This window comes from Labeo rohita, chromosome 5 (assembly GCF_022985175.1).
Source record: "Labeo rohita strain BAU-BD-2019 chromosome 5, IGBB_LRoh.1.0, whole genome shotgun sequence".
Taxonomy (NCBI): domain Eukaryota; kingdom Metazoa; phylum Chordata; class Actinopteri; order Cypriniformes; family Cyprinidae; genus Labeo; species Labeo rohita.
This window is the reverse complement of record NC_066873.1, coordinates 2,842,936-2,855,262: the sequence shown is the minus strand read 5'-3', so window position 1 is coordinate 2,855,262 and position 12,327 is coordinate 2,842,936. Positions and strand designations below refer to the sequence as shown.

At 35.1% G+C, this 12,327-nt stretch overlaps 2 protein-coding genes across 3 annotated transcripts in view; one reads left to right on the top strand and one right to left on the bottom strand.

The window, feature by feature from the left end:
- Window positions 1-1,809: 1,809 nt before the first annotated feature.
- On the bottom strand, window positions 1,810-8,213 carry c5h2orf68 (chromosome 5 C2orf68 homolog). Of its 2 annotated transcripts, none has more exons than XM_051109684.1 (5): window positions 8,172-8,213; window positions 7,358-7,478; window positions 4,968-5,083; window positions 4,231-4,376; window positions 1,810-2,968 (listed from the first exon to the last, which is right to left on the bottom strand). In XM_051109684.1, the coding sequence occupies exons 1-5, from the start codon at window positions 8,197-8,199 to the stop codon at window positions 2,846-2,848; spliced, it is 534 nt and encodes a 177-aa protein (XP_050965641.1). In that variant the 5' UTR covers window positions 8,200-8,213; the 3' UTR covers window positions 1,810-2,845. The 2 variants fall into 2 exon arrangements, with proteins under 2 accessions (XP_050965641.1, XP_050965642.1); XM_051109685.1 differs by lacking the exon at window positions 8,172-8,213 and adding an exon at window positions 7,630-7,774.
- Window positions 7,792-12,327, top strand: part of usp39 (ubiquitin specific peptidase 39) — an 8,124-nt gene continuing 3,588 nt past the window's right edge. Inside the window, exons 1-7 of the mRNA XM_051109679.1 lie at window positions 7,792-7,959; window positions 9,728-9,809; window positions 9,898-9,992; window positions 10,097-10,233; window positions 10,403-10,555; window positions 11,783-12,008; window positions 12,195-12,269. Coding sequence (XP_050965636.1) covers window positions 7,908-7,959; window positions 9,728-9,809; window positions 9,898-9,992; window positions 10,097-10,233; window positions 10,403-10,555; window positions 11,783-12,008; window positions 12,195-12,269 — 820 coding nt within the window. The 5' untranslated portion in view covers window positions 7,792-7,907. The remainder of the gene's footprint in view (window positions 7,960-9,727; window positions 9,810-9,897; window positions 9,993-10,096; window positions 10,234-10,402; window positions 10,556-11,782; window positions 12,009-12,194; window positions 12,270-12,327) is intronic.

Genomic DNA, 12,327 nt, shown 5'->3' with positions numbered 1-12,327 from the left:
ATGTAATTGTAATAAAAATGGACTGGTTTTGTGGTCCAGGGTCACATATAGTCTGACAGACCTATAATAATGATTTGTATTTTATAGCTGGCGGGACGGATTTCGCGGGAAACTGCATACGTGCACCATTTACCCGTGCGTGTATTAAAACACATTTGCGAATCTCCATATATATATATATACATTTACTTATGTGTGCATTTGCCTTATCATCTAAGTGTACAACGGTGCCTCGAACCACATTCATCCAAAGAAAAGAGCCGAACGTTCTTCTGCAGTTCTAATTTTTAACCACTACATTGTGTAACTTTAATATTCATGGGTTTCAGTCACGTGACTTTTTTTGTCACGGCCGCAATCTTCAGGACCTTGCGTAGCCTCTCCTTGGTGGTCGAAAACCAAAATGGGAGGAGCTGGAGCTCTAGCTCCCCCTTGCTGGAGGTAATGGGTGGAGATAGTCGCCTAAACACACCCTAAACCTACCCCTTACCCTATCCTAAACAGAACTCCACCCATTAGTTCACACAGAGGTGGAGCTGGACATCCAGAGAGGGGGAGCTGGAGGCCATTCGGCTCTGCAGTGAGCAGTACTTGAAAATAACACCTCACCAACAACGAAAAACAATGTTTTTTGTAATAGCTACACTAGGATTATATCCTTATTTATTATCAAGCGAACTGCTGACACCACTAAAGTTTAGTGAAAACGTTTTGACCTCATACACAATCGCTCTCCATACACTCGGGCTAGTTTCAGGTAAATTCTCACCTGCCAGAGACTTGTCCATCTGCTGCACCCGGCCTAGATGTCTGTGTACTCAGTGCCAGATTCTGGACCCAATCAATCCGAGACAGCCATATGTTACCGACACTGCTGATGATGACCTTTACTCATATGTCTATTTTTGTTTCATTCAGATGGATATCACCAAAACATTTGACCAGTAAAGTATTTCTAATATTAAATGTAATAAGTTTATCACAGTTATTACTGATCTATCTATCTCTCTATCTATACTTATACTCTATGGTATTCGTACACCATAATGACAAAGCGCAAAAAAATAAAAAATAAAAAATAAATAAATAAATAAAAACGTCTGGATTCTGACAACTTTGTAAATGTATTAAAAAATTCATGCAAATTCCAGGTGAGGTTTGATGTGTCATCACTGCTTATTGACTCAGAGTTGCAGTGATGTTTGTGTGCTTCTGTAAGCTTCTCCCATCTCCAGATGATCATGGTGCTCAGCTATAGTGAGGATCAGCTTCTTGGTCACCAGCCTAACCAAGGCCCTTCTCCATCGATTGCTCGGTTTGGCCATGAGGCCAGTTCTAGGAGGAGTCCTTGTTGTTCCAAGCTTTTTCCATTATGGATAATAGAGGCTACATACTTCTGTGAACCTTTAATGCAGCAGAATTTCTTTTGAACTCTTTCCCAGATCTGTGTCTTGACACATTCCTATCTCTGAAACCTACAGGCAGTTTTTTTGACCTCAGGGATTGGTTTTTGCTCTGATATGCATTTTCAGCATTTTCATCCCTTTTATTGAGGGGTGTGTTTGTGTTTCCAAATCATACTCATTCAGTTGAAATTGCAACAGGCTAACTCCACTCGAAGTGTATTAACAAGTGATATGAGCTAGCAGTTTAACATAAGGTAGCAACATAAAAAACCTGGAAAAAATGTCACTATATTTACATAATCAGTTATAATGTTTGCCTTCAATTTAATTTAAAGAGTTTTCCTGTGGTGAGATTTTAGGCATAAAAGCACCCAGAATTCAAGTTCAGTGAATGAGACTCAGAAGCAGTTCAAGAAAAATGTATTTCTGCACATGATGTAAACATTAGTGCACACTGCCATCATCTGTCTGTACGACAGAATGAACAATTCATCCTGCAATTCATGCTACAATCTAAACAAGAACACAGCTTACAAAAATAAAAATCTACCTGTACAACGAAGAGATGAAAAAGGACAGAGAGAGAAAAAAAGACACACATCAGTCCTTTTTTGTTTGCACAACATCATAAGCACCAACAAAGGAAAAGATGATATTTATAATCAACATAAATATTTATGAATGTAAAAGGAAAAGGCAGATATCCAAATGCATGGATATAAATATCAGAGCAATGAGGACCTCATTAGCATTCTTTAAACTTTGTTTGAACTTCCTCAGCTATTTCCACTAGCCTCAACATCACAGCAATAGGCTGACTCCTTAAAATCTTTGCTTAGACTAAACAGGCTGGAAGCATTCGATGTCTGGTTTCATTATTGTCCTGATTTCAGTGAGGATAAAGCCTAAACTGTACATAAAAACACTCTTATCTGGCAGCCTGTAAGATTCTGACTTACGGGGCTTAGTGAAGCAATGTAGACCCCGCGGCTATAAAATCCCATCACAAACGAGCGCCAGCAAGTCACCTCAGGTGTGAAAAGCGCCACGGCTAAGCTGCACAACGCCCCAGAGCGCTCAACATTTGTCCAACGTCTTTCCCAAGTGTGAAGTGAGGAATGACAAGGATTTCAGTTTCCAGTTGAAAGAACAGTTCATGTCCTGTTTGCTGTATATTACCAAAATACATACTATTTTATATCAAACGAGATCCGTTTCATGCTTAACAGTGTCATTTGTCTTGAGGTTAGAGTCCACTCTCTTTCAAGAAGTCTACACTTCACATATTAGGATACATGGCATCTCCAAGACATCTATGAATGCTGCATGCTTGGTGCCGCCCTACAGAAGTGCCTTTCAGGTTTAGTTCTGGCTCAGCGGTGTCTCAGTGCCTTGCTCTTTAATCTCCACTTGTATTAAAAAACGCCTCTCTCTTCTTCTCAGCATTTGTCACAGCGCTTGTCCATTTCCTGTCCCACACGTGCCAACAACGCCGCCCTCATGGCCGAGTCCAGAACATTCTTTTCTGCCACACGTTCCACAATAACTTCTGGCTTGTCCTCCTGTTTGGAAAAAAAAATATTTAATTCTTGGTTTTTGCTTTAACACACACATTAGAATGAAAACTAACAATAACAAAAGACTAAATAAAGTTTATTATATACCGCTTTTCACATAACACATTGTTATGCATGGATCCAAGTAGCTTTACAAAAATTATGATGTTAATATTTATAATGTCTTAATAACATCATGTCTTATAGTTGCATTTAGCAGATTATATCTGGACGATAATGTAGTTTACATTTTGCAATCATACAAGCACTCAAGCAGTTGAGATTTGCTATCAAGTATATATCACTTTACATGTTTATACTCTATAGGTATAGGTGGTTAAAGTTGGACATACTTTTATAGCTCATTTTATATAAAGAGCTGGGAGATACATTTTACAACAGCAACAAAACAAATATCAGGCAGCTGAGATTTGCTATATAGTATTTATTGCTTTATGTGAGCATACTGTATGCACGATATGCAAATAAATATGGATATCATATATATTGAACTATTCATTTATGGAAATGCATACTGTAGACCATATTGTAAACAATTCCTCTAGTATGTTTCACTTCTTTTTTGACCTTATAAATTACATACAAATGAATACATATAAAAAACTGACAACAACTGACTGCAAACTCAAATTCAGATCTGCCTCTATCCAATCAACAACCGATAGACAGAACCAAGCCCTCATGTTACATTTTCTATTTTTCAAAAACCTGTTTTACTCAGCTGTATCCATCACTACTTCCATTTCTTTGTGATTACAAGCAAGAATGTGAAAAAAAAAAAAAAAAAGTTTAGAACTGGACCCAAAGACAGAACAGTTCACTGTTTTAAATCCTGATCAATTTTCACTGCAGCATCTCAATATCTACATGTAATCCTCATCTATGATTTCAGTTCCAGCATTAATATATAAACAACTACATTTTATGACAAACACAGATCAGATTTATGATTAAGCTCCTAGCTTGAAAAATCTGTAAACTGCATATTATCTCACAGTTTTCCACTTGCAATTCTGAGGAAAAAACAAAGGTTTTGCAAGATACAAACTTAGAATTTTGAGATAAAAAGCTGCAATTACTTTCTTTTAGTTTTATTCTGTAACAGAAACGAAACAACGGAATTGCTCTTTAAATCTGAATTATTTCTCATAAAAAAAAACTGTGAGCTAAAAAGTTGCAATTACCCTTTTTTTATGGAAGTCAGTTTTCACCACAGAATAAGAATCTCAATACGCCCCAATACAAACCTTGTGAACAATGAATGATGTTATTTGCCCGTTGTCAGCTTGATAATCAAGCCAGAACAGCTCTGTGCCAGTGTTCTCCTGCTCTGTGCCAGAGCTGCTCTCATTCCAGTCCTCTGCTTCTGCATTCGCACCAGTTTCAGATCCATCTAAAAAATAAACCAATAATCCATACATGAGCAAAGTAAGCTCCAGAATAAGTATCTTGTCAGTTTTAATTATTTAAAAGCCACTTCGCAGACATGGCCCATAATATTCACAATTATGTGATGATAATCTTACCATTTTTTTAAAACACAATTTTTATGTTTTTTTACAAAATATTTCTCTTTTTTTTTTTTTTTCCAGTGATGTAATTTTTCACTTATTAAATCTATGAAGCAAATATATTAGTACTGCCAAAGCAGTAACTCTCATACTGGTGGGCTATATATATGTTCTGACATTAAATGCAAAATAAAGTTTAAATAAATATAATCTGGCAGTGTTCTGGCATAAATTGACTTTTGTAATAGGGATAATACTAATACAACACTTAGCTCAGTGTTTGTATGGTGTCTTGGGAAAGTAAATTACAATTCTGCTATTACGGATTTCCAAAATGATCAAATCTCCTGTATGATAAACAATTTTGGCACTTTGCTGATCCAACAGGATACTAAAACAAAACCAGTGAAAAACCACTTATCACTTTACACTCAGAAATATTAATTTAAACTCTTTCTACCTATGTAACTTACTCCGGTGGCGTGGGTGATACACCTGGCGGTCGGGTCTTCGCGGACGCCGAGGGGTGGTGGTGTGTCTGCGCTTCTGTTTCTCCTTGGCCTGCTTCACCTCTCTGTCATAATCATCCCTGTAGAAAGATCAATTTTAATAACGTATAATTAACCCGCTGTACACATTCTACTGCATGCCTTCTGTTGTCTTTTTAGCAAGAAAAAGGCCTTTTAGTATAACTGTAAAAATATCAACCTTCAGCACGTGGTTCACGTGTCCTATTTGCTGTGAAATCTTTACTGATTTTTATAAAGTAACCAGAATAACTTTTATATTGTTAGTGATATTTCAAGATTAACACTTACTGCACTGAAGCAACTTTTTACAAACCATTGAAATATCATCTTAATAAGATGCATTATTGGAAGATGTAAAGTAACAGCTCATACTTATATACATTTCATGTAGGTAGGGAGTTACAAGGCCGTCAGTGATTCACATTACAAGCTATCAGAACTTCATCTTATATTTTGGCCATATTTTGCACCAAACTGCATTTTTTTTTTTTTTTTTTTTTCAAATATATTTTTTCCTCCATATTCTCACTTTACCATACTATATGAGCCATACAATCCCAATGTATCAGATATTATGCTGAACAAAACATGTTATGTATGTTAAAAAGGTTTTCCAAAAAATATTTGTTTTGTTTGTCAGGGATTACAGGGTTAAGATTATAAACTACATATTTACAGTTTCATACTAACATACTAAGAACTACATCTTCTGTTGTCTGATTGATGGTTTATATATTTTTTTAAGCAAGAAAAAGGTCTTTAATATTATTGTAAAATTGTCCACATTCAGCTTGAGGTTCACATGTCTTACTGCTGTGAAATCTTCACTGATTTTATAAAGTAACCGAAAGAATAAATAATTGTTAGTGTTATTTCATAAGACACATTATTGGGAGAAGTAGAGCAACAGCTCTTTATTTATATTTATATGCATTTCATGTATGAGTAGTGAGTTATAAAGATCTGAGTGATTTACATTACAAGTTATCAGATCTTCATCTGATATTTTGTCCATATTTTGCACCAAATTGCATATTTTTGCTCAGTTGGGCCTCTGAAACTGAGACGTTCTTCCTCCATATTCTCACTTTACCATTCTATATGAGCCATAAAATCCTGATGTATATAATATGGCACTCAACAAAACACATACATATGCAAACTTTTTTTTTTTTTTTTTGCTTGCTTGTGGTTGCGCATGAGTGTTTTTGCCATGAAACCTTTACTGATTTTTATTAAATAACCAGAAGAATAACTTTTATATTGTTAGTGATATTTCAAGATTAACACTTACTGGACTGAAGCAACTTACATAAGCGTTTAAATATCATCTTAAGACACATTACTGGGAGATACAGATTGAAGTGACACCTGTTTATATGCACTTTATGTAAGCAGTGAGTCATGAAGATCTCAGTAATTTACATTACAAATGATCAGATCTTCATCTTATATTTTGTCCTTATTTTGCACCAAATTGCATATTTTTGCTCAGTTGGGCTTCTGAAACTGAGACGTTCTTCCTCCATATTCTCACTTTACCATTCTATATGAGCCATAAAATCCTGATGTATATAATATGGCACTCAACAAAACACATACATATGCAAACTTGTGTTGTTGTTGTTGTTTTTTGTTTTTGTTTTTTTTTTTTGCTTGCGGTTGCACATGAATGTTTTTGCCATGAAACCGTTACTGATTTTTATAAAATAACTAGAGGAATAACTTTTATATTGTTAGTGATATTTCAAGATTAACACTTACTGGACTGAAGTAACTTACATTTACTAAGTGTTTAAATATCATCTTAATAAGACACATTACTGGGAGATACAGATTAAAGTGACACCTATTTATATGCACTTTATGTAAGTAGTGAGTTATAAAGATCTCAGTAATTTACATTACAAGCTATCAGAACTTCATCTTATATTTCGGCAATAAAAATATCAGCAACTGCATAAAATCGCATAAGTTTGCTCAGGTCGGTGTTTTTTTTTTTTTTTTCCTCCATATTCTCAATTTTAAATGAACCATAAAATCCTGATGAATCTAATGTAATACTCAACGTAACGCAAATATGTAAACATTTTTTGTTTTGTTTCTTATTTTTTTTATATATATATTTTGTCTAAAGGTTCGATAAACTTCCACTTCCAATATTTTTTTTCTGACCAATACTTAATTTGTCAGACATTACAGGGTTAAGATTACGAACCTCATATTTATATTCAAATAAGACACGCCACTACTATGAAAACAGTATAACTAGCTACTACTACTAGTACTAGTACTACTGACTTGACTGTTAGCGTGTGAGAGCAAACAGAGACCTGGCGATCTGATTCCTCCTAATGTGTTTCAGGAACCCGTGGCTCATGTCCAAGCGACCGCCGGGCTTGTATTTGACACCGTCCCCCTCTCCATCACGTATCACCTCCATAGCTCTGCTCTCTAGATTCAATTATTCCCAAAATAAATTCATTTTAGCACAATAACCATTCCCTTTACAACATCTCTCCAAACACTGGTGCCAGACAAAAAACGTTGGCCAACAGTAAGCGAACTCCTAGCTATCGGGTTTGTTTGGGTTTTTTCCACTTACAGTTTCGTTGAATATTGCTCGCCCTACAACCCAGCAGTGCGCATTTGTATATAAAAAAGTGAAATCCGTCATGCAATAGGTAGCTCGTACTCCAGAAAGTACATTACACGACAAATCCAGTGTTTGTTTTTTGCGTCAATCCCGGGTTATGGGGCTGTTGGCCATCCAATTTTAGAGCGGAAGTGAAGGCGGGAGGTTTGTAACACTCGCAGGAGGCGTTTGAGAAGCGTTCATTCAACACTGAATTTACCAAAATTTAACTTTGTATTTTACGTAAAATGATCGCAGGAGTGAAACGGGAGAGGGATGTTGATGAAGACGAGGAGGAAGGTATGTTTGGAGCGTTTATGAGCTTGATAGTTTAGCAGTAGACTACAGAACAAGGTTTAAATCTGCAGGCCCGTGCTTTTAACGTAGTTGCTAAATACATTTGCTCTTATGCATTTAATAGAAGCGCGTATATAAAGTGAAAGAAAAACAAACTACAACAGACTACGAAACAAGCTATTTATCTTAAGGAGATTGTAAGTGTACAATCTCACCTGTGAAGCACATGACGGAAAGGTGCATTGCAGGAGCAGATGAGCGTGTCTGTATGAGAATATCTGTATTGAGTGTTTTAAGTGACCAGGTTTCTGACATTTTTTTTTTAATTAAAATATTTTCCATAAATTATTATTATTAGTCATTATGGGTTTTAATATAATTCAGCAAAATCGAAACAAAAAAACAAAACAAAACATCAAAACCATATTACATTATCACAAATTTGACTTTACAAAATAAATAAAACATAATAAATATGAGAACAAATGATAAGTAAAACTTAAATATATGAAGAGTTCAGATGCAAAACCAGCTAAAAGCCATCTCGGTCAAAAATGAGATAATGATACTGAGTTAATGCTCTCGATACATATAATACGTCCATCAAATACTTTTACTTCAAATTCGCTAAAATACCAGCCTCAGCCCAATCAGAAGTACCGGTACTTACATAGAAACATACACATGTGAGCCTGATAAAAATGTTTTTTTTTTTGAAGAAAGACGTCAGATGGATTTAGCTGGTTTTGTGTCTGAACTCTACATATATATGTGTGTATCTATATGTGTGTGTGTGTGTGTGTGTGTGTATATATATATATATATATATATATATATATATATATATATATATATATATAACAGTACTGTGCAAAAGTCTTAGGCCACTAGTATTTTCATCAGCTAAAAATGGTTTAAAGTCAGTTATTTCTATCTTTTGCTGTAGTGTGTCAGTAGGAAATATCAGTTTACATTTCCAAACATTCATTTTGCCATTAATCGTAATAATCCAGTGAGATTTTTGTTTGCACAAGGAGTCTGACAACAGCGAGTGCTCTGCACAGAGATCTGATCTCATCATCATCCAGTCTGTCTGGAATGACATGAAGACACAGAACAAACTCAGACAGACTAAATCCAGAAGAACTGTGACAAAGTCTCCAGGATGCTTCAAGAAACCTACCTTGAAGCTCTTGAAGCATCTTGGAGATGTTATCACAGTTCTTCTGGATTTACTCTGTTTCAGTTTGTTCTGTGTCTTCATGTCATTCCATAGACAGACTGGACGATGATGAGATCAGATCAGTGTGGAGCACTGGCTGTTGTCAGACTCCTTGTGCAAACAAAAATCTCATTAGATCATTACAATTAATGGCAAACAGAATGTTTGGAAATGTAAACCGATATTTTTTACTGACACACTACAGCAAAAGATAGAAATAACTTACTTTAAACCATTTTTTAGCTGGTGAAAATACTAGTGGCTTAAGACTTTTGCATATATATATATATATATATATGTGTGTGTATATACACTGTATATACACTATATACACTATATATACACTGTATACAGTATACAACTTGTTTTTGGTATATTTGTTTTTTTTGTTTATATATATATATATATATATATATATATATATATATATATATATATATATATATATATATATATATATATTTTTTTTTTTTTTTTTTTTTTTTTTTTTTTTGAAGCTTTTTAAAACATTCACCATGGTTTTCATATGTGGTCTGTGGTTGATTTCAGAGGTGCGTGTGAAAGTCGGTCGCTCTCATGGTGTTGAAGACCGAAGAAGCCGTCATTGTCCGTATCTGGACACAATCAACAGGTACTTGAATGACCAAGATTGTATTTATTATTTTAACCCAATATTGCTCGTTTGCTATAACACTCACTTTTTTTTTTTTTTCCTTTAGGAGTGTTTTGGATTTTGACTTTGAGAAGCTTTGTTCAATCTCTCTCTCACACATTAATGTCTATGCCTGTCTGATCTGTGGGAAATATTTCCAAGGTAAGAGTGACAGATAACCTTATTTTTGTTTTGTAATCTCAAATTATGTTCACAACAAATACATTCAAAGCACACTACTCCGTGTTGTATTTTCGTTCTGTCAGGTCGAGGTCAGAAGTCTCACGCGTACATCCACAGCGTTCAGTTCACACATCATGTTTTCCTGAATCTCCACACGTTGAAGTTTTACTGCCTGCCAGACAATTATGAGATCATTGACTCCTCATTAGAGGATATTACGGTGAGTACAGTCAACCTCTGATTGTCAGTCTGTTATTGCTGTTTTGTCTCATTATAGTGAAATGTGCACTTACATTTTACCTTTTGTCTAGTAAATTTATGTTCTGTAGAACAACCCTGGTTAAAGACTAACATCTCTGATTGAGTTCTGCTTTATTTGTGTATTCCAGTATGTGCTGAAACCCACATTCACCAAACAGCACATCGCTGGTTTGGATAAGCATGGAAAGCTGTACAGAGCCTACGACGGCACAACCTATCTGCCGGGAATTGTGGGTCTCAATAACATCAAGGCCAATGACTATGCTAACGTGGTTTTGCAGGTAAGATGAGCAACCAGTTATTTATTTTATTTTAATGGTAAAATGCTTTCATCATGCAAATCATTTGATTTCGATCGGAACTTCAGAGCAGGTTTGTGAATCTTTTGCTTCACATCGGAACTTCGGACCGGGTTCAAGAATGATTTGATTCAAAATGAGACTTTGGTGCATGTTCACGAATCATTTGATTCAGTTCAGGGATTCAGAGCATGTATTGCGAATCATTTGTTTGAGATTAGGATTTCGGAGTGGGTTCGTGTGAATTTTTTGCAGATTTTTTTGTTGTTGTTAAACAGTAGAAAATATCAATCCATTAAGGCAGTACAGTTACGTATACCTTACGAAAATTACCCATGTTTTTAAGACATTGTTTGATAAGTGTGATCTCTGATTGAAGTCTTTGAAAATCAAAAAAGTAGTGCTTGAAAAGTCCTTGAAAGTCCTGGTATTTCATTTTGCAGTATCTGTACTGCTTAAAATGGGTATAAATCAGTTCGTTATGAAAACAATTGCATTTATTTAGTTAAAGTATGAACATTGTTAAATTATTTTAGTTTAATGTGGAACAAGCAGTATGAAATTAGTGTTTTTGAAGATTTGTTGATAATAATACATATAAACTTGGTTATTTTGTGTTTGAAACACATTCTTTTCATTTGTACTATTTCAGAAATCTGACCTGCTTAATTTATGCATGACTGACAAATATGCATCACTTTAAGTTTATTAGTTTGTTAAAACAGCGAAAAGCAATTCTTTGGTAAATTCATCTTAAATTTAGGCATAAATGTGACCCTGGTCATAAGGGATAAAATAATATTATATTATACTGATTAAATAAGCTTTTCTTTGATGTATGGTTTGTTAGGATAGGACAGTATTTAGCTGGAGGTACAACTATTTGAAAGTCTGTAATCTGAGGGTGCAAAAAATATAAATATTGAGAAAATCACCTTTAAAGTTGTGCAAATGAAGTTCTTAGCAATGCATATTACTAATCAAAAATTATTAATGGTAGGAAATTTACAAAGTATCTTCATGGAACATGATCTTTACATAATATCCTAATGATTTTTGGCATCAATAATCGATCATTTTGACCCATACAATGTATTTTTGGCCACTGCTACAAATATACCCGTGCTACTTAAGATTGGTTTTGAGGTCTGGGGTCACAAATATTGTTTTGAGTGTGGTATTTCACCACTTATTTTTTCCCTTCCTAAGGCTTTGTCAAATGTGCCACCTCTGCGGAACTACTTTCTGGAGGAGGACAACTACCGCAGAATCCGCCGGCCGCCGGGTGACATCATGTTTCTGTTGGTGCAGCGCTTTGGGGAGCTCATGCGCAAGCTCTGGAATCCTCGCAACTTCAAAGCCCACGTGTCGCCGCATGAAATGTTGCAGGCGGTGGTGTTATGCAGTAAAAAGACCTTTCAGATCACTAAACAAGGTAGAACACAATCCTTGTGACTACTAGTGCGCTGCACACTGTATATATATATTTTTTCTTAAGCTGCTGTTGCATGTTTAAATGAGAAATTGGTGTAGTATGAGTAGTGTGCCAGTATGCCAATCAAAGTTTTAATGAACAAGACCTTGCACCATTTAACCTGATGTTGTACTCTTTGCCCTCTAGGGGACGCTGTTGACTTTCTGTCTTGGTTTATGAATGCATTGCATGGTGCTCTTGGTGGGACAAAGAAGAAATCATGTGAGTTTTTGATTCGAGTTGACCGTTTTTTTTTTTTTTTTTTTTTTTTTTTTAAGTT